Source organism: Mustela lutreola, chromosome 5, assembly GCF_030435805.1.
Source record: "Mustela lutreola isolate mMusLut2 chromosome 5, mMusLut2.pri, whole genome shotgun sequence".
Lineage (NCBI taxonomy): Eukaryota > Metazoa > Chordata > Mammalia > Carnivora > Mustelidae > Mustela > Mustela lutreola.
In genome coordinates, this window is record NC_081294.1 from 151286410 (window position 1) to 151308401 (window position 21992).

General features: G+C 51.8%; 1 protein-coding gene across 2 annotated transcripts in view; it reads right to left on the bottom strand.

Moving 5' to 3' along the window:
- The window catches only part of ADAMTS2 (ADAM metallopeptidase with thrombospondin type 1 motif 2), a 216554-nt gene that overhangs the window by 89866 nt on the left and 104696 nt on the right, over nt 1–21992 (bottom strand). For both annotated transcript variants that reach the window (XM_059175887.1, XM_059175886.1), the window contains exon 4: nt 2720–2922. In XM_059175887.1, coding sequence (XP_059031870.1) covers nt 2720–2922 — 203 coding nt within the window. The remainder of the gene's footprint in view (nt 1–2719; nt 2923–21992) is intronic.

Consider the following 21992-nt stretch of genomic DNA (forward strand, 5'->3'; position numbering starts at 1 on the left):
ATGTGGAGAAAGGGGAACCCTCCTACACTGTTGGTGGGAATGCAAGCTGAAGCAGCCACTTTGGAAAACAGCATGGAGGCTCCTCAAAAAGTTGAAAATAGAGCTACCCCACGACCCAGCAATTGCACTACTGGATATTTATCCTAAAGATACAAATGTAGTGATTCAAAACAGCAGGTGCACCCGAATGTTTATAGCAGCAATGTCCACAACAGCCAAACTATGGAAAGAACATAGATGTCCATCAACAGATGAATGGATAAAGAAGATGCAGTATAGATATACAATGGAATACTATGCAGCCATCAAACCAGAAATCTTGCTATTTGCAACAATGTGGATGGAACTAGACAGTATTATGCTGAGCGAAATAAGTCAATCAGAGAAAGACAATTATCATATGATCTTACTGATATGAGGAATTTGAGAAAAAAAGACAGAGGATCATAGGAGAAGGGAGGGGAAAATGAAACAAGATGAAATCAGAGAGGGAGACAAACCATAAGAGATTCCTAATCTCAGGAAACAAACTGAGGGGAGGGGGGAGGGATAGGGTGGCTGGGTGATGGTCACTGGAGAGGGTATGTGCTATGGTGAGTGCTGGGAATTGTGTAAGACTGATGATTCACAGACCTGTACCCCTGGGGAAAATAAAAACTCTATGTTAATTTAAAAAATTACTTAAAAAAAAAAGGAATATACACGTGAGTATCTGTCTACTTATTTATCCATCTCTAAATATATACTTACAAAACTGGAGTTAAACACATACTGTGTATTTACAAAAATCAATTAAGACCAATTTTGTTGAATAAAGCTCTTCCATCTTTCCAACTCAAGAAAAAAAAAATTAGTTCTCCCATCACATCAGCCATGTTTGAAGTGCTTGAGGTCTGGCTAGTGGCTGCTGCATTGGAAAGGGCAGAATTTTGAGCATTTCTAGTCCTGAAAAAGGTTCTGTTGGATATCCTTTCTTACAAACTCGTGATTCCTCAATCTCCCTCCTCCCCAAGACCACCAAGGGGGATGTGACTTCCATCAGCCCCCGGGGACTCACTCCCAGGAGTACACAGCCCTGAATGAGGACACAGGGTATTAGCTGTCAGGAGGACGCACATTGAGGCAGGGTGCCTCATCTCCCCCACCACACTGGGAGGCAGAGCTTAGGTTAGAGGGACAGACATTCCCCATCGCCCCTTCTCTCTGAGCCCCTGGCTGGCTGCCTTGCCCTGGGACAAGCACATGTCCAATAAACGCTTGCTGGATGCCACAGGGAAAAGAGAGTTGACCCAACTACTCTTCCTCAGTTCCACCAATTTATCTCCTAAAATCTTTTTTTTTTTTTTTTGCTATGATAAAATATGTTTCAATTTAAGAATGTTTGCATTTCTCAGGCTTTTCAAGAAACTAACCAAAACATCCTATTATCCAAAGTTGGGGTATAGTTGGAGCCCAAAGGTATACATGAAAAAACTGAAGTTGACTGGCAAAAACCAAGAGAAAGTTCGAGACTTCCACCTCCTGGCTCATGCAGCTCGACGCATGTGCGACAGAGGGACCCTCCATGCCAGGTAATGGTGGGACCAGGAGTCAACCCATGTGTGATTTAATAATAAATACATACTGGTCTCTGCCCCTCAAACCCCCCATTCCTGACACAGATCTCCTAAACCCTGTAATGTCTGAGGGACAGGGAGCAGCTCTTTCAACTGTACCTGAGTTCATGCTGATGAGGACTCTTGCTGGGCTCTAGACAGCTTCAGGATGGGGGGCTGGCAGCCAGAGGAGCCGACCATCCCAGAGGGGATTAGAAGGTTAGAACTTCTAGCACTGCCCTCTCTCCCCACCCTGGGGTCTCTAGGGACAAAGAGGAGCTGGGGATTGTGTTCAATCACCCACGGCCAATCAAACCTCCAGAAAACCCCTAAACCATGGGGTTCTGCAAGCTTCCAGCTAGGGAACACACCTAGGTGCTGGGCGTCTGGGGTGTCTGGAGAGGGCACAGAAGCTCTCAGCCCCTTCCCACCTGCCTTGACCTAGGCATCTCTGACATTTGACTGTTCCAGAGATGCGTCCTTTATAATATACCAGTGGTAGTAAGGAGGGTTTTTCTGAGTTCTATGAACTGTGCTGGCAAATATGTGAACCTGAGGGGAGCATGGGAACCCTTGATTTATGACTGGTTGGGTCTTCATATGGGTGACAATGCAGGACTTGTGAGGCGTGTCAGAAGTGGGGCCAATCTGGCAGGACTTAGCCCTTGGCCCATGGAGTCCATGCCAACCCTGGGTAATTAGTGTTGGAAGTACTTGGTGTAGAAAACCCACACACAGTCACTAATAGTCACCAATGACAGCAGGCACTGTGGCTGTTTCATTATTATAACAATAAAGGTACTTTTCAAAAATGAGATGAGATTAACTATAATAACAACACTCTCCAAAATAGAACATGGTCTGCAAACCTATTGGACTATGGCCCCACTCTGCGGATGAGAGCGCAGAGTTCTGGAAGGTCCACGACTCACCTAAGACTGGTGGAGAGGAAGGAGGGCAGGTGGGGAGGGGTCTCTTGGCCCAGCCACTGGATCATTCGCATCCTCTTGCCCCTGCCCTATCTCTCCACTGGGGCCCTGGGTGGTGGAGGGATTCTTGCCCATGGATTTGGTTACCTTTCCTTCAGTCCCACTGCTCCAGCCCCGCCACCAGCCCCCACTTACAATGTTCATGAGTGTAAGCAGGTACTTCTGCACGTGCTCCTTCCCATGGAACTGGACCACAGAATCATCCACGCCCAGCAGGACCTCGATGTTGTAGTCGCCGTCAGTGGCATGCCTTCGTGCCCTGTGCCTTGAGCCATTGATATGCTCCTCCAGGACCCCCAGGGCGCGGCTGAGGTTATCCAGGCTGCCTGGCGGAGCTCCTGGAAGGACAGAGGACACAGTCTGCAGTAGCCCAGGCTCACCAGGGACATCTGAATGAGGCAAAACCCCATGTGGGTACAACTCGGAACCAGCCTGACAATCACCTTGGTGAAAACTCACACAGTACCCAAACAATCCCCATTTTACAGAATGAACTGAGGTTCTGGGGGAACAGAGTGCATGCCAACTGGACTCAGTACCAAGTCCATGGCCATCACCGAGCCCGGGTCTGGCACCCAGAGATGAATGGAGAGGCTGTAAAAGCACCGCTGGGAGTGGGCATGGCTAGCGTGACCTCTTTTCACCCATTCACACACTCAAATGCCTGAGAACAGCTGCCCAGGTGCCAAAGGGCTGGTTTCCCCAATGTGGCCACTATATTATAACCAGGAAGACCAAGGCCCAGCCCTGGTGGTGTGTGTTCCATTGTGTCTCCCTAGGCAGCTCCTCTTCTGGAACTTTCCTCCACTGAAGCAAGGCCCTTCATCTGTTGGCAAGGCCCACCTGCCCCCCTCCAGGGTCAAGACCTCGCATGGGCACCCCACCCCAGGTGAACTGTGCCTACCCCTATCCACAAGCCAGGGAGATGGGTGGTTACTTGACTCTTGTGCAGGGGACCAGGGTCCTCTACTGACAGCTTCCTCATAGTCTGCCTGGGTGGGGGAAGGGGCCCAAGGGGCCTCAGTGAAGGGTCCCAGAAGGTCATCTCACTGTCTGCCTCAGCTCTCTTCTCCTTGCCCTCCACGCACCAGACCTGGAGCCTACCCTGGACCAGAGCTCAGGCTCCCAGCCCTTCTCTGCCCCCACCTCTCAGGGTGGCAGCTGAACTGATCAGGCTGACCTTTTTGTCACTGCTGGCAGTCCCAGACCACACCAACTGCTAAATCCCAGGGCAAAAGCCTTCTGGAAGCTCCCCACATCCCTGTACTGGACTCCATGTCTGTGCTGGGGCCCTGACCCCAGGGTCCTGCTTTTCCTTGGTATTCCCAGACACCTGCCCTAGGGAAGGGCCTAGGATTTCAGTTCTTCATGCCATCACCCACCCAGGGTGTGGTATCTGGTCCCTGTGGCCCCTGCAGCTGGAAATGGGGTTGATGCCCCCTGCAGCACCACTTCTCTACAAAGAGTCTTCCAGAATAATTCTCACTTGTCCCAGAAGCCTCTCATCTGCTGCCTCCTCCAGATGAGAGCAGGAACTCTCTGTGCATTCCAGTGGCACATGGCAGATGCTGGAGGCAGAATAGGGCCTCTGAAGGCAGCGTGGCAGCTCAAAGTCAAGCGAGGCAGCCTGCCCTGTGGTCCTGCCCCACCACTCAACCCTGTGCATGGGTTTCCGCAGCCAGGCCTGACAAACGGGCCTCTGTAATATGCACAACTCTGCCCACTTTACAGACAAAAAGACTAATGGAACTCCAGCCCAGCTGACTCAGCCAGGAGCTCTCGCCTCTGCACCTGCTGTCTGTTATGTTTGAGGCCCAGAGCCGCCACCTGGCCACAGGACAGGAGGGAAAGTGTGGTGAAGGTTAAGGAGATGAAACAGAAGCAGAGGGGGAGAGCTCTGACAAAACTAAGCTGGGCCAGGGCTGAGCGGCTGCTTGCATCCCGGTATTTCCTGGGGGGGTCCTCATGCCCCCTGCCCCAGGCCTGCAGCCTCCTGGGGCACGCTGACATGCAAATGCCAGGGAGCCCTGCAGGGGCGGGGATGGGGCCTGGGATGGCAGGCGGGCAGGCAGCACCCGTGCAGAGCTGCTCATTCTGCCGGCTGCCTGGCGATGATTCAGGACCGTCCATGCCGCTCCCAGAGGAGACACCAGCTACTTAAACCTGACAGGGGGTTTGAGGAATTGCTACTCTATTTTTACACATTTATTTCTTTGCACTTCCAACAAGCAGGGACAGCTCACCTTCAGAACCACCTTGGGAGGCAGAAAAATGGTAATTTCCATTAATAAAAAACAAACTCTTCCCTTAGGAAGAGGCTAGATGTTCCCCTCTGCCCCTGTCAAGCCAGGGGTCACTGATGGGTGGTCCCCAGGGCAAAATCAAACCACAGAGGCACATATTAGGACCTTGCAGTATTTTAAAAATACCGTATTTGGTTGACATTTTAAAATCAGGAGAGTTCATGTTGAACAAAATCTGGAATAGCCATCTTCTGTTGAGGAATCAGGACAGGGGGTCATGGGGTTGAAGGGAGGTGATGGGCAGGTAACACTGGGCTGTGGATTGGCATGACACATGGAGCCCGTGTCCCCAGGCCACCTGGCCTGCTGCCCTCCTGGCCCCCAAAGGTGTCAGAGTGTGCCCCAGACCCTAACCCTGGGAGCTGCCGTGTGGTGCCCCCCATTCCACTATTCCCTGTGCGGGGGTAGGGGGGGCGGGGTGGAGGGTAAGGGGGCTGCCACAGAGCCAGAGCTGGCTGGGACACATCCTGTAGCTGTTTCTGCCAAGCAAGCACAGTGTTTGGCTCAATTTATGTTACAGGTCCATTAAAAACAGCTATGTGTCCTAAAGATGCAACAGAAATGACAATTTCACCCCAAGCATAATTATTACTGTTCCAGTTGTTACTTTAATCATGATGATTTAGGGGCGTGACTTGGACATGATGCTCTAGAACACCTTCCCCCAAGACCCAAGCCCGGTAGAGATGCCCCAAAGCCCAAGTTCAAAGTGTAGCTGAGGAGAAAGGCATGTGCCCTGCCCTGCAGTGCAGCCCCTGGAAGCCTCAGCCCTGCTCAGGCCTGACAGGACATGGGAGCGGCTCCATGATCAGCAGGGTCCTCCAAGTCTCCAGGCCCAGGGCTACACAAGCAGCCAGACTAACATTCCTTCTACCCTGTCAATCTTGGATGTTTCTTCCATTTCCCTACAATGGGCTTAGTCCTGGAGCCCAGGTCAGGCAGAGACTCAACCACACTCCGGTCCTAGGCAGGCCTGTCCCCCACGCCAAGTCCCACTGCAGGGAGCTCCAGCTCCTATCTGGTCCCAGGTCAGCTGCCTAGGAATTCCCTGACACCAATACTGCTCACCTAGCCTGAAAGCCTCTGCTCCTCTCAGTCCCTCAGTGTCCGGGGGCAGGGTGTTGTGCTCTTTGCCACTCTCCCCTCCGTCCCCTGGAGCTCCTGCATGCCTACAGCATGAGTGCTAAGCCACAGTGACACAGAGCTCACCCTGCCCTCTGTTCCATCCCTCACTACTGGTGGCCAGGATAACAAGCTGCCAACACTGCCCATCTCCTGCGGTGGCAGGAAGCCAGCCCTACCCTAGCCCCTGTTGCCCTCTACACTGCCTCCCCAATGAGAAGCTGCTGGTCCCGATGGGTATCTGCTCCATGAGAGACAGAAGACAGGATCCCTGCAGGCTGAGGCTCCCCACTGACTAGAGGCACCTGTGGCAGGGTCCCATCTTTCCAATGGGTAACAACAGGGATTTTAGTTCCCAGCATTCCCTGTGCCAGGGGACCCTTCTGCCTGGCAGCTGGGGCTTTTGATGCTCATGTTGCAGGCGCAGGATGACAAGGCAAGAAGCTTCCAAGAGCTGTCCCCAGTTTTCAAGTCTCCAGAGGGGATCAAGCAGGATGCCTCAGAGAATCAAGGAAAGGACTGGATAAGGGAAATAGAATTGGATCCAAGGAATCCCAAAGCACCTGTCCTCCATGGGAATCCGTGGGTCATAGTGGCCAAGCTCATCCAAGGGCTTTGGAGCACAAGTCCCGTATCAGGGCGTGGCCTCAGGCACAAACCTCTGGTGCCCCAGCAGCCCTCTGATCCCCACTGCAAGGAGAAGGCTCCTCACTGTCCTCCTTTCTGTTCTCCTTTTAGCATCTAGGAACCCCAGGAGCCGAAAGAGTAAGTGACTAAGACAAGCCACACAGCCAAGGAGAAGCTGGGGCCCAGCTTGGGCCATGGGATCCCATGTAATTAACAGGCCCCAGAACCATCCCCAGACTTCACCAGCCCTGAGGGATGGCTTCGGGAAACCGAAACTGGTAGAAACAGAAACGTTTAGTCTGGAGAAGAGAGCCCCCTTGGGCCTGCAAAGGCCTCAGGAGCATTGTTGGGGAGATGCTGATTCTGTAGGTTCAAGGGTTTTTTGTGTGTTCACAAATCCCACAGCCAGGACTATGCCACACTGACCTGTTCACCTGGGCCATGCTTCCCCTGGCTGTGGCTGCTCCCCAAACTGAGCACTCTCCACCAGGCCCAGCAGGAGCCCCTCAAAAGGCCCAGAGGGAAGGTGGTCCGTGGTCCTCCTGTGCTGGCCTAGGGGACAAGTATGCTCCCTCATCTGCCTCCCCCAGCTCGCATATCTCTGGGGGGATGGGGTGCACAGAGCCTTCAGATGACACTTCTCAGTGACAAGAGAAGACTGCTGTCCCCTACTTGTGGAATCATTGTCCCCTCATTTCTCACTGGACCTGCTCCCTCTCATCTTTCAGGTATCAACTGAAATGTCACCTCCTCAGGGGAACAAGGCATATTTCATCCTAATTAAACTAGGCTCTCCCCTCCCCCAATGTCTCCCTGATAGCATCTTGTTTTTTTCCTTCACAGAACACCCCACCATTTGCAGTTCTAATTTCATTTGTGAATCTGCTTGGGTGTTAAGGGCCTCTCCAACCTCAGAGAGAGGCCCCCAGTCAGGGGCCATGGGGTCTTGTGTGCCTGTTTCCCGAGTGCCTGTCAAGTCGAGGCAGGGCTGGGAGGGAAAGGAGCCAGGGCAGAGAGGCAATGGGAGGGAGCCCAGCACCCTGCAGCAGGGTTCAAAGGAGAGGCAGGAGCAGCAGGGCCAGGGAGGCCAGACAGGGTGGCGGCAGCAGGAGCAAAGGTGAGGCAGGAGCTGAGACAGGCAGAGGGGCAGGAGCTGGAACAAAATCCAGCTGTAAATTACTCACACTTGGCAAAGCTAAGATAAAACAGCCCAGGGGGAGTTAAGATGAAGGGGGCAATGAGAAGGGTACCATGTAATTGCCAACAATAACAATAACAAAAAAGCAGGCCTAATAATATTTATGAGATAAAATATAATCCGAGGCATTAACAGGACAAACCCATCAACAACGCATTGAAAAGATATAAAAGGTAGGAAACTTTATGCACCTAACAAAGCTTCAACCTGTTTCCTAAGGAAAGAGACAAACCGCTGTTCTGGGTGCATTTTTATACATTTATTGCAGAAAACAATAGATGAATTAGATTGAACATCAGGTGGCTGTCAGGGATCTGCATGACTGAGACGGCCTCCTGCTTAAGCCCAGCAACCTGAAAACGTGCCCTTCCCAAGCACACTCGGGACAAGTCCAAATGTGACTATGTATTAGGACATCAAGAAAACTCAAAAATCAAGTCCACAGTCACCAACACAAGATAAAATCGGAGAGAAAAAAAGAGGAAATGGCCTCAAACCCCAAACACTAGAAATTAAAGATACAGTTTTAATAAGCCTAGAGTACACACAGGACAGAAATTCTAATCGCCGGATCAGTTTAGGAAACCAGAATAAATCTTAGGAAAAAATTGAGAAAGTAGTCGAAGCCCAGAAGGCTTTACAGAAGTTTTTACCAAGCCTCCAGGGAGGAGATGCTTCTCATCTGATGTGCAATAGGTATGTGAAGGCCCAATACTTTTCTTTCTAGCTAGGAAACAGAATGGGGGAAAGGGCTTACCAACAATAGCAACAAACCCCATGAAATACCTAGAAACAAACAAACAAACAAAATGTATAAAGACCACACAAAGAGTAGCACGACATAGTCTACAAGTCTCCAAAAGGACAAAGGAAGACCTCAATAAATGGAGACACAACAATGCAATCCTGGATGGCAAGCTGATTCTCCAAATCCGTGTACAAATTTTAACATAATCTCCATTAAAGAATTATGAAAACCCATCAAAATAACCAAGGTTATTCTCCTCCAAATCAATCTACAAATTCAACATGATCTCTACCAAGGAATTATGAAAACCCAACAACATTACTCTCAAGATGTAACTGGAAGATTATGAGACCAGAGCCAGAAAAATCTTGAAGATCTTGAAAAATAATAATAATGGGGACATACTTCCTTTTCAAATTAACTGAACACATTACAAAGTATGTTCACATTGTTTCTATGTTTAACGTGTTTAATATCACAAAACACAAGTTAGTACATAGTAACACTGGTGTCAGGAGAGACAGATCAATGGTACTAAAATGCATAGGATGCATGGGATGCCTGGGTGGCTCAGTTGGTTAAGCATCTGCCTTTGGCTCAGGAACCATGTCAGAGCCCCACATCAGGCTCCCTGTTTAGCCTGCTTCTCCCTCTCCCTCTGGCCCTCCTCCCCACTTGTGCTCACTCTCTTTCTCTCTGTCAAATAAATAAAGATGTTTTTAAAAATGTTACTGAATCCAAAGTCCCGACACAGATCCAAACATAGGGTAAGATGAGAGACTGAAAATATGCATCCAATTGAGCTCCTTTCTAGAACCCATTACAACTTTGGTAAAGTGCCTTTTTTTTTTTTTTTAAAATCACAAGGCTACAAGGACAAGGAGAGCAGCTGAGGAAAAACTAACAGAACTGTTGGAGGCTGGAAAGCAGATGGTCTCGTAGTAATGGACTTCGTATATCTGAGAAAGTTGAATCCCAAGCTGGCAATGAGGAGAATTAAGAGACTCTCCAGTCTGTATCATAAAATTCACCACAGGCACCAAGCACTTCTGGATGTGGGAGTGAAGGGCGGATTGAAATAAACAGGACTAGTTGGTGGCTGAGGCCAAATCCCCTGCCCATACACCGTGCCCGAAGAACAGCCCTGATAACTAACACTGGCATCAGTCTGGGAGCTCCTTCTCTCAGAAAGGTGGAAAAGAAGTTGTCTCTGGGCTGCAGGCACCAGGTGTGGTTGAGAGCAGAGGCACCAAATGAAAACCAGGAGGACCAAATCAATGTTGAGGCTCTAGTCCCCTTCCACAATTCACCCCCAGAATGCAGGAGGTCAGGCCTTTCCTGTCCAAGCAGGACACTGCAAGGGCTCTTCTCTAGGCAATCTAGTCAATCAAAAACTGAAAGGTAGTATGGTGGTCCATGGTTCGCTGCATCTACATGCATCAAGCTCCCACTCACTTCCTTTGTTGCCCAACTTTACATGTGAATGGATGGCCAGGGATCACCGGGTCTCCTGGGGAAAGCCCCAGATGTGGCAGATGGAGGCCAAGATGAAGCAAACAACTCACAGGAGGAAAGTGGAGGGGAAAGAGACCTACAGGAAGGTGGGGGAAAATCTACCATCGGTAACCTCTGAGAAGAGAGCTAGGAGAAGATGTTGCTTACATCCATTAAACAAGGACAGGATGGAAACAATAAAAAGGGTCCTTTGAGATTAAAACTATTTCAGCAGAAATTATAAACACAGTAGAAGGACTGGAAGGTAAAGTTGAGAAATCCCCTGGCTGGTAAAACAATGAGACAGAGAGTTGAATAATCAAGGAAGAAAGTCCAAAAAAATAGAGGACCAGACTGGATGTAGATATCCATATAAAAGAAGCTTCATAAAGACAGAAAAGGGAAAACAGAGAGGGGAAAGAAGTCGTGAAATAATTCAAGAAATCTCACAATGGGAACATGTAAGGGCCTGGCTAGTACCCAACACCATAGATCAAAGTAGACCCGCACTGTGGCTCAGAGTCATGGTATTCCAGAACACAGAGAAGATTCTGCATACCATCACAGAGAATGGGAAGTAACTGGGGGAGGCAGTTACAGGGGGCACACAGAGCAATGGGATCAGAATGTGTTCAGACTTCCCCAAATTCAAAGAGGAACACAATAGCACAAAGCCTTCGAAAGTCTGAAGCAAGACTATTTCCCAACTAGGATCCTATACTCACACAAATTCTCCATTAAGAAAGTAGAATAAACACATTTCCAGACACGTAAGTTCTCTAAAGTGTTAAATCTGTCTGGCACCCCTTCTCAGGAAGCTACTGAAAGATGCCCTCCTTTAGGGAAATGAAGTTGGGAAACAGAAGACCCAATGCAGGAGATAAGAAGAGAATCCCTCGGAGGATGAGGGAGTGCTCCCAGGAGGCAGCACTGCAACAGATGTGGAGAGAGCTGAGCCATCCCGCAGCAGTGTGACCCCAGAGACAGCCGGGTATCACAAAGAGCCCCCCCAACTCCCCACTTCCATAAGGCCATCTTCTTCTTCTTCTTCTTCTTCTTTTAAGATTTTATTTATTTGTTTGACAGAGAGAGAGATCACAAGTACATAGAGAGGCAGGCAGAGAGAGAGTGGGAAGCAGGCTCACTGCTGAGCAGATAGCCCGACATGGGCTTGATCTCAGGACCTTGAGATCATGACCTGAGCCGAAAGCAGAGGCTTAACCCACTGAGCCACCCAGGTGCCCCCAGGCCATCTTTTTAAACCAAGGACAGAACGCCCAGGATGGCTTGGCCCAGATTCTCATGAGGACTTGGCTTGTCTTGATCATGTGTTCCTAAGGGTCTCTCCTCTGATGCTCTGCTGAGCGCATGTGTGTCCCTCAGAGAAGTTCTCAGCTTTTCTCTGAGAGTGGGAGGCAGCCCCTTCCCTTTGGTTGTCCTTTTGCTGCATTTCCAGTGCCCGGTCCACACCTCAGTCTTGCTAAGCACCTCAGTGTGAAGAGCCCCATATTGCCCAAGCCTCACTGGTGACCTTGCTTGCAACTTACCCAGAAGGGGACTTGTCAACTCCCAGAGAAGGGGAAATCAGACCATGGACCTAGAGACCATTCTCACTTCCTCTTAGAGCCTCTATCGGCAGGGACCAGTGCTGCCCTGTCCTTGCACAGCTGGCGTGTGCTTGCCCTCCTTTGTAGTATTAATAACTCTTGATATTCATTTATATGCAAACTATAAGCAGCCGATCAAAAAAATAAAATAGTAAACAAAACTAGTAAATAAGAGGGTAGCAGTTTGAAAGCCAGGGTTGGTAACTGGTGGGAGTGGACCAGGCGTGGACATTCTGGTACCATTCAGTCAATTATGTGTAAGAGACCCTGACGGCCAGTAACTTCACTTTTGTCTATGACATAAAGACACAGGATAGCTATAGGATATCCCAGGCCCTCCTTGGAGCAACGGTTGCCCTGTGGGCCATTTTTTACTGCTCTGGACAAGGTGTGCAGATGGGCATGCCTCTTGAAATCCTTAAGGAAGCAATGCTTGGGCAGGTTTTGGGGAGTCTGAGGCAACTTGGCTATCATCAGAGGGCAAGAGAAGGGACAGAATGTGGCAGGTGCATGCCACACAGTGCTATGCAGAGATCAGAAGTTTGGCATCCACAGACACGACAGAGGGATCTTGGAAAGAGAGTACCAAGTGCAGAAAGTAAGAAACAGCAAGATGTATAATGCAGCACCATTTAGGCCAGTTAGACACACCCACACTCAAGCAAGGATTTTGCAAAAATACACAATGACCGAAGGATACTCTATGACCACCTTAGAATGGTCACTCCCCGCAAGTGGGGGAGGAGAGGGGAACAAGCCTGTTGTGCATGCAGAGAGGTGGTTTCTTTTTTTTTTTTTTTTTAATATTTTATTTATTTGTCAGAGGGAGGGAGAGAGAGCAAGCACAGGCAGACAGAATGGCAGGCAGAGGCAGAGGGAGAAGCAGGCTCCCTGCCGAGCAAGGAGCCCGATGTGGGACTCGATCCCAGGACGCTGGGATCATGACCTGAGCCGAAGGCAGCTGCTTAACCAACTGAGCCACCCAGGCGTCCTGTGGTTTCTTTTTTTTTAATGATGTTGGGACAACTGGTCATAGATGGAGGAAATCAAATCTTGGCCTAAGATAGTAAGCAAAAACAAATTCCAGGTGGACTGATGGCCCAGAAGATTGAAAATGAAGTCCCAGAAGTGCCAGAAGAAAATACAGCTAAATGCTTTTTTTATGATCTCCGTGCTGGGCAGCCTCTGGACTCCAAGGCCAAGGCCAGTGTGTGGTCCAGGTCCCCCGCCATAATTGCCCCAGCCTCTGCTGGGAAAGCACAGAGGCGGGTGGACAAGCTCACTGGGGGACCTGCTGCTGCCCATTCATTAGGCACATGAATGAGAACCAGAAACTTTCCCTTCCTAGTGCTCAGGAGCTCCCAAAGCCCAAATCCCGATGAGGAGGACTGAAGGCAGTGCTCTGCATAAGCGGAGAGTGACACTTGCAGAGCTAGACCAAGGCCCTCCTGCTGCAAACACCAGGCCCTAGCATGAATGGCAGGCCAGGCCCAGGGGACCAGAATCCTGGGCACCTGCAGCCTGGAACCCCAAGGAGCATGCTGGAGCCCTACTAAGGGGAGGTCATCGGGAGGAAAGTCATCCCCCCATTTGTTAACAACCTCAAGACAAGCCCTCCGTGACTGCAAATTCCCCTAAAGATGATCATTAAGATAAAATATGTTTATGTAGACGCATAATTAGGACATGGCAAAAGGCCTGCTTGGAAGCAGGCAGGTTCTTGGAGGCTCTGGGAAGCAGAAAGCAGGCTCAGCCCCGAGGGGATCATCAGCACAGGGCCCCACTGGTGAGCTTTATTAAAAGAAGCTCATTAGGATTATTTCATCCCAGCCCTTTATAACTTTATGACCAAATCGGAATTAATTTTTTTGCAATGCCAGCAGGCACAGCTCATCCAGTGTCTTTTTTATGACTCGAGGTGGAGGGGAGGCATGGGAGGGGCCCCGGGGGCTGGGCCAGCCCCTCAGTGCTCCTTCATCAGGGCTGCATTTGTAACAGCTGCTTAGGACTTTCAGGGACAAGAGTTGGAAGGTCCATAGATTGCCTCAAGTCCCCGGCCTGCTTGCTTTTGTGGAGTTTCAGGTCAGAAATGGGAGCTCCAGAGAAGGGAAAAGAAATTTCTCTTGGCTTCTCTATCAGGGACTATCCTCAGAATGTGCCCTCCCAGGGTATGGGGCAACGGAAGCTCCTCAGTGGTGGACAAGGAATATCCAGGCTTGCCTGGCACCCAGCTGCCCAGCTGGAGATTATGGAGTGGCCTACATTGAACCACACAATCTGCTTCTCCTTTAGGTACTGCTCCTTGATTTCCCTCTGATGAACCACCCTTGCCACTCCCAGGTCACATGGCTCAGGGGGAGCCAAACCCAAGGAACCCCTACCCCAGAAATACCCACATGGCCCAGGTGAGCCAGTGAATCCTGATGCCAAGCAGAAATGAAGAGAACAGATGACACCATTTAGTTCCTGAATCCAGCCATGCCTGAAGCTGTCACACTCGTAGGCTTTCTAGCTCTGAGACAGTTCATTTGGATTTCTGTCTCTTGTAGCCACAAAAATTCTAAAAGGTACCACCCTACACACGCATGTGTAATCACATGCACTGTCAAAAGTAAGCCAGACACCACTGATTTTGTAGTCATACGCCTTCAGACGATTAATATCAAATGGTGCCACTCTGTTGCACCTCCTCCGTTTGGAAAGATCCCAGTGCAGACAGAGTAGGGACAGGGAAAGTCCACTGTGGATTTAAGGTAAGTAGCCAGGGGAAAGGGTTCAAGCTCTGGTTTGGCCTCCAAAGATATGTGTCCTTGGGAAGTGAGAGGACCTGCCAGATATATGGGGCTCTGGCAGAGATACTGAGATCACTGAGGTCAGGCCAAAGCCAAAAGGGCCATGCTGAATGACCAGGAGCCCTAAGGCCCTCCCAAGATCCCTGTAGCAGCACCAGGACCAAAACAAGAGCTAGTCCAGCTCTCTGGCCGCAAACACCCGCAGGTCCCAGCTCGAGGGGCCCACCGTCTGCAGCCTTCATACAGAGGGCCCCAAACGCCCCCATCCCAGCTCTGGATCCCAGCCACAAGGCCTCAGCTCCTCCATACCTACCCGCTCACCCCACACTACCATCCTGTCAGCCCCAGAAGCCCATCTACCCCGTCAGGGGTGTACGAGGGCTCCTTCAGCAATCAGGTCCCTGGGGTCCAGAAACTGAAAGCCTACTTCCCTGGCAAGCTCCCGTGCACAGCCACTGCAGGGCAGGTCCGTGGGACCAGCTGGAGTGTCTAGGGCACCGAACATCCTCTCCTTGGGCACTCAGCCAAGGGAAGGGGAGTTTAGCCCTAAGTTCCCTCCTCACCGCCGCTACCCAGCACACAGCGGCCAGATGGCAGGATACAATGGAGAGACTGGCAGATCGCTTAATGAAAATATTTACTGTGAACTTCAGAACAAAACACAGACACCCACAGGTCCCAACAGAAGGGAGGATTCCCCAGGATTTCATTTTCAATGTGGGAGAAGTGGGAGAGTGGGAGGCTGGAGAGTGGGATACTAATGGTCAATGAGGGGGCCACAGGCCTGGCGCCTCCACCCCCACCCCCATGCACCTCTTGTACAAGCACATCAGAAGCAGGGAAATCCCATCACCAGCTCCCTTCATGCTCCTGAGCCCTGGATTTGGACATCTAGCAGCCTCCTGGGCATCACTCCCAGGAAGGTCCTCAGTCACCACCTCCCCCACAGAATTCCAGGCACCTCCACTACCCACACCTCCAGCGGCACCCCCCACCTCAGGCCATGACACTGCATGCACCCAGGCCCCAAACAAGGAGAGGGCCTGCTTCTCTCCGACCCACAAAGTCCACTCCCTCCTCATCCTCACGGTTCCTGGCACCTGCCCCCACCCCCTCTTGCCTTGGCCCTAACTCACGCCTCCCCAGGAACCAGCTCCTCATTGGTCTTCAGACTCTCCAAAACCAAGTTCCAAGGCATTTCTCTTCAGCAGCCAACCTCAGATCCCTTTGTGGAGCCCCATGTCATGTGGAGAGGGTGAGAACAAAGCAGGGAGGGGACCTAGTGCTTTAGGGGGAGCTTGGTGCCAACACACATGCAGGAGGAGTGCGATGCTGGCCAGCCCTGCCAGAGGCCCTCTCAGGCCAGACCATAATCAAGATGCAGGAAATTAAAGCTGCTTCCCTCAGCCCTGGGATGGTCCCCTGCTCCCCCACCACTCCCTGCACCACCCCCTGCTCCCCCTGCAGGGCCAATCACATGGAGGGGATGGGGCCAAGATCTGTAGTTCCCTGGCTGACGCCAGAACTCTGGGTGCCACTGGATGGTGGGCCATGCAGTACCACCCAGCCACCCTCTTAAGACAAAGACTTCTCTAGATAGCCTCATCAGTGGCTGGATGGTGAAAGGCCCCCACTACTGACAACGAAGAAGGCATCAGCAACAGGGAGCACCAGGGTTTTATGGATATCCCTATTTATTCTCTGTAGCAGCCCCGTGGGTCAGGAAGGGACTCTTTCTGATGCAGAGGGAGGAGCACGCTTGAGAGGGTCACACTCAAATCCATAACCTCACAGTAGCATGGGGCCGTGGGGAAGATGTCTGACTCCAGCATCCAGCTCAGCCCATTGCACAGACCTCAGATGGGTCCACTCCGAGCCAGCTGCACTGGGGACCAGTAGCTAACAGGCTGCTCCAAGGATCAGGGGGCCCCCACCAAGCTGGAGACCTCATCACAGATCCACAGCACCATGAGCCTGCAGACCCCCTGTTCTGTCTCATCCTGTCCACTTTCAGCCCCAAGGTGTTGGGCTCTAACAAGGACCTGGAGAAGTAAGAGTGTCTCAGCTGGCTTAGCACCCCACAGGACTCAAGCCTTGTGTTGCTGGTGTCTTGCTATGAGCTGGAACTGTAGATGCTCTACGTGACATGCTGACAGTAGGAGGGAGACACGGAGCATCCATTTTCAGGGCCACTGTGCATCCTGGTGGCCTGCAAGGCTCCAGGGGCTAGGGGTGCCCTTCACCTTCACAGAACTCCACTCACAAGCACGTGCCCTGGGAGGTGCACACACACAGGGCCCTTGCACTTATTAACACCTGGCAGTGGACACACAGGAACACAGACTGGAAGATCCCAAAGACACCTCACGGGGCAAGTTGAAGGAGGAAGGATTTCTACCAGGAGAGATGGCCCACTGACCACTGCTCCTCATGTCTGTCCCTGTCCTGAGCCTGCTGAAGGAGCAGAAGTGAGTGACCAGGGACTGCCCCTGGCTCTCCACTGATGCGGGGGTGCAAGGGGGTGCAGTGAGTCAGCCTTGAGGGAACTGCATCTTGACTGATGGTCCATGGAGTGGGCAGGGGACACTGGCAGGGTGGACACCATGGAGCAGCCCAAGAGCTCCACAGGGGAGGGATTCCTCTTCCAGAGTCTTCTGTCAAGTCCTGGGTCTGGGAGCCCAGAGCGCCCCCATCCCCCCTGCCCTGTCTCCCAGGGAATGTCAGGCAGGCCCTGCCTCCCTCACTGTTTTTCTAGCCTTTCTCTGTTTTCCACAGGGAGGAAGCATGGGAGGAGCCTACTGTGAACCTCCCTTTTTGGACCCAAGGCACAGAAGAGATGGCTGGCACATAGAGGCACCTGCCCCCCTCCCCACCCCGGCACATCATCCAAGCCCGCAGATAATGGGGTTTCATCCTGTTTGTCTTCTTATGTGAGCTCAGTGGGCTCAGAAGCCTGGGGGCTGGTGTCCTGGGGGGGACACCAACTAGCCCTGGTGGACCCCACATGTCCCTCTCCCATGATCCTTCCTGCCTTGAAAGGCCACAGCCTGCAGGCACTGAGGAGGGAAGGAGGTCCCCTGCTCCCCAGAGGTGTGGAGCTGCTATGCTTCCACAGCAGCCACCAAGGCATGCTCGCTACATTCACCACACAGCAACAGCCTCCTGTCAGCCCTTGGTGTTAACAGGGCTTAATTTGATCAGCCCCATTTAGAGTGGGGAGGAAATGAGAAATCAGAGCAAGTGCTGAGCACTGTAAATTTAATCTGTGACACAGTCTCACACAGGTCTTTCCTAACAAATTGGGGGGGGGGGGTGCACTCCAAGCATGGACCCCATGGCTACCCGAGGGCTGCCCTTGCTGCAGACAGGATGGCACAGAGCCAGCTCACCAGACCCCAGGCCATTCTGGACAGCCCAAAGGTTCCAGAGGACAGACAGGCAGCTAGGCAGGCAGGAACCACAAAAATCATCATGTTCTGCTTTAAAAGGTCTGGGGTTTTCTTTCCTGGGTTTGAAGCAGATGGGACTCAGCCAGGTGTGCACTGAGACACAGAGTGGATGAGTCGTTGCTCTGGGTCTGGGCTCAACAGCTCATGGATTGCAGAGCTCCTCCCTGGCCCAGTGAGGGTGCTGGGGGTGCCACCACTGCTATGCACACATGACACCTGGACACCCAGGGACTCGTGCGGTTGGGGCTTGCTGCTCCCATCTCCTGCACCACCAAGTCAGACACTAAGACCCTGAGTGACCCAGACCCGGTCCCTGCTGCCTGCATTGCCTGCTGGCTTCTCTCCCAGCTGAGGCCTCTGCACACTGCTCTGTGGGGCAGGACCAGCCTCCATGCCCCCCGCCTGCCAACCAACCGCTGTCTGCCTGGCGAGTCCTGCCCCTTCAAAGTCCAGCCCCAATCTTCCTCCTGTTTGGGACTATTCTTGATCACCTGTCTTCTCCACTAGGCCAAGTCAGTCATTCCTTCCCTGCCCCCAAACCCTTTGTTTCCATCTATCCATTCACTCATTCATTCGCTCATGAAGTATGTCAGTACCAACCATCTGCAAGGCCCCACACCGCATGACCCCCATGACAGCAATCTGTGTGATGTCACTATCACAAACTTGCTGACTTGCTCATGCACACACTCAAACTGGCATGCACAGGTGCACACTTAAACCCACGCTCATGGTCACGCTCACACATCCATGCTCACAAACTCATACCCTCTACCATGAATTCCTGGAAGACCGAGGACACCTTTGGCTCTGCTCCAGGTCCCCAGGCACCCACATGGGGCTTGACAAAATGAATCAGTAAATGGGGGCCCAAATTACCTGTTGGTGAGCAGAAAGCAGCTGTTACCCTTGTGCAGACTGAGGCTGGGAGGTTAGGGGGAGGCTGCAGGCATGGAAGCAGCCACAGCTAGCACTTTCCTGGCAGGAGCAGTTGCAGGCAGACACTCAAGAAGGCACAGTGGCTGCTTTCCCGGCCATTGCTTACAGGGGCGGTGCACTAAGGCAGCCAGGGGGTCTGGCTGCTGCTACTCTCTTCTCCCTCTCCCACTGGGAGGGCTTTTGCTGTGGCTGCCGGCACTCCACCCAGGACCCACAGGTGTCACTTGACACTGTACCCTGGTCTCTGAGCCCAGGCCTAGTGTGCTGCCAAAGCAACCCTCCCTGGGGCCTCCGTGGTCCTCAGTACCTCATGCCTATGGTACCAAGTGCACGGACTCGTGGCTGCAGGGACAGGTGGCAAGGCTGGGTGTGTTTTATGATGTCCTCCCCTTTCTCTTTCTGACCTGGTTTACTGTGAAACACTGGGAAATGGGCTGCCTTTCCAGAAAAAAATATGTTCTCCCCCATTTTTTCTTGAAACATGAGGACCTCTTGGATCACCTTTTATTTTTTTGTTCTTCATTTCCATAAGAAAAGGCCATGTGGGAATGTGGCCTCAGGCCAGGGCCACTAGGCCATGGTAGGCCCTGGGCATGCTGGAGAGTTCGGTTGGCTGCCTAGGAGGGTATGGGTCTGTGTTGTTGGGACTTATCTTTGTAAAGAAGTCCAAACTCTGGATTTGCATGTGAAGTCTCTGATCTTCAGATAGTAGGAAGCAATTCTGTAATAATGGAAGTTCTAGGCTGCCTGGTAAAACCAGGGCAAAGGTTTGCCAGGTCAGTCTACAACCTTGACACCCTGCTCGGCACTCTCATTACCCAAACACTGTCCTCCTACCTTCCTGGGGAGCCTGTGGGACCATCTGGTCCTGACAAACCAGTGCAAGTCCCCTGTCCTCAGCCCCACAACAGCTGAAACTTCTCAGCCACTGCTCATACCCACTGTTTACCTGTGCCCCTTTCTTCTAGAAGCCAGCTGCTAGTGGGTATGATTTATCGTGGGATCCTCATATGGAGACCCAATGAACACAGCAACAAACAGTCAGTGTACCCCAGGCTCCTCCTATCTCGAGGGTCTTGTCCCAGTCCTACATACAGCCACAGGCCCTCCAAACTTATATGCACACAGAGGACATGTTCTTAATATGTAAAGTGCTCCTTCAAGTCAACAAGAAACAGCCCAGCAATTTCAAAGGAAAATGAGCAATGGTATAAATGGACAGTCCTCAAAAAAGAAAACCAAGTGGCTTTTACAGGTATGAAAAGATTCCCAATAAAAGATTCCCTTTTATTATTTAATAAGAGAAATACTTGTTTCAGATTATCAAAATACAAATGTGCGAATCAGAGCTACAAGTTGGGTGTGGCACAAAGGGGAGATGAGGTCAGGGGCAGAGGCCACTGGAGCCCACACCATGTGGAAGATCCTCATACTGAGGATAGTGTGAGAGATGTGGCTCAGTCTATTCTTCAGGCCAGCCCCCATTTCTGTGGGGAAGGGGTTAGGTGGCAGAAGGGGGCAGAAGGACAGATGCAGCAAAACAAGCACACAGAGGGCTGAGGGGCAGTGTCACCAGCACTACGGCGACTTCCCATCACTCTGGGAAGCCCCTTGCCTCAGGAGAGAACCCCTGGGGGAGGGGAGGCCTACTGGGGCATGTTGGGTCTGATGCTGCTGTAGGGACCCCAAAGACAGACGTCCCTGAGGCACTCAGGTACGAGGTATCTGCGGCATAGAGGGTAGTCTAGGGGTCCTGGGTATATGAGATTAATGGAAGCCTTAGGGTTTGCCTTCTGGGATGCATAAGGGGAAGGACATCGAAGCATCTGCAAACAGGTGAACAGAAAGTTATGAGCATTATTCTTGACACCTGCCCACTCCCTGGAATCTTTGCTGTTCTGTTCTGTCCTGTCCTGTCCAGCCAGGGAGGCTGGATGGGGGCCACCTCACCACAGCCCAAGGCCTCCAGCAGGATGGGCTAGGGGTCCCTCCAGCCTCCCACTGTAAGGTCAGCCTAGGTGTGGGATGGGAGAAGACCCTGCCCAGGACCTGGCTCTCGATCCAGGGTGGCCACCGCCTTGCATGTGTCTGTCTGATGCCTCCCAGAGCAGCAGACATGCGCACAGCTGGAGTACCTCCCAGACATGTCTGGGTCTGCCAGCCCTACCCTTGGCACCAGCATGATCCCAAACAGCCAAACCTAGCTGGCATTCACCACCCTGCCAGTCCGATTCTGAGCACCCAAAGGAGCACCCCAGGGGCAGTGCCTTCACTCCATCACCTTGTTCACTGTTTTCAACCATCCAACCAGAAATCCTCATACCCCTTCCAAGATGAGTGCTAAGACTGTCTGGACAGAAATCTCAGTGGTGAGGGTTGACCCTAGATAAGCTTGGCCAGTCCAGCAAAATCCCCTGCTCCCAAATGGCACCTGAGAGGCACTCTGGGTTCTGATTCCAGCAAGGCTACTTCCCAGGTGAGACATGGCCAAGTCACTCTCCCTCACTGGGCCTCAGTTTCCCTGTCTGCAAAATAGGCACAGGGACCCACAGGATATGTGTTCAGTGCACATAAGAGGAAGCTCAGGAAACACGAGGGGGCCTTCAGGGCCTAGCCAGAAACTCGAGGGAAAGGAGGCAATGGTCAAAGATTCATAGGCCACAAACACCAGACCCCTGTTTCTTGCCCCTTGCCTGGGCCTCCAGCTGCTCCAAGCAAGAACTCTTTTGAGAGGTCTTGCCTTTGCCTGCAGCACAGGGACACATCCCCCAAGGTCCAGCCCTCCAAGAAATGCCTGTCCCTCTCTGCTCTTGAAATCACCTCCAAGAAGAAAGAATCACTTCTGCTTCCAAAGACATCCCCAGGCAGGAAATGGTCCACAGGCACCATGAATGTTTAATTACGTTAACTGTTCAAGTTCAGAGTGCACCCTCGCTCCCTAAGTACTTTATGGGAAATTGTAATTAAGCGTGAAATGGCTCACTTGTACAACTCCCCTTTCTCACCCTCTCCAGGTTGCTGGAGCTTCCCACGGCCACCCAGCCTCACTAACTAAGGCTCACTTTCGTTCTTCCTTACTTAGTTTTCTGACTTTTTCTCGACATCCTTATCCCGGACATTCCTACGCTG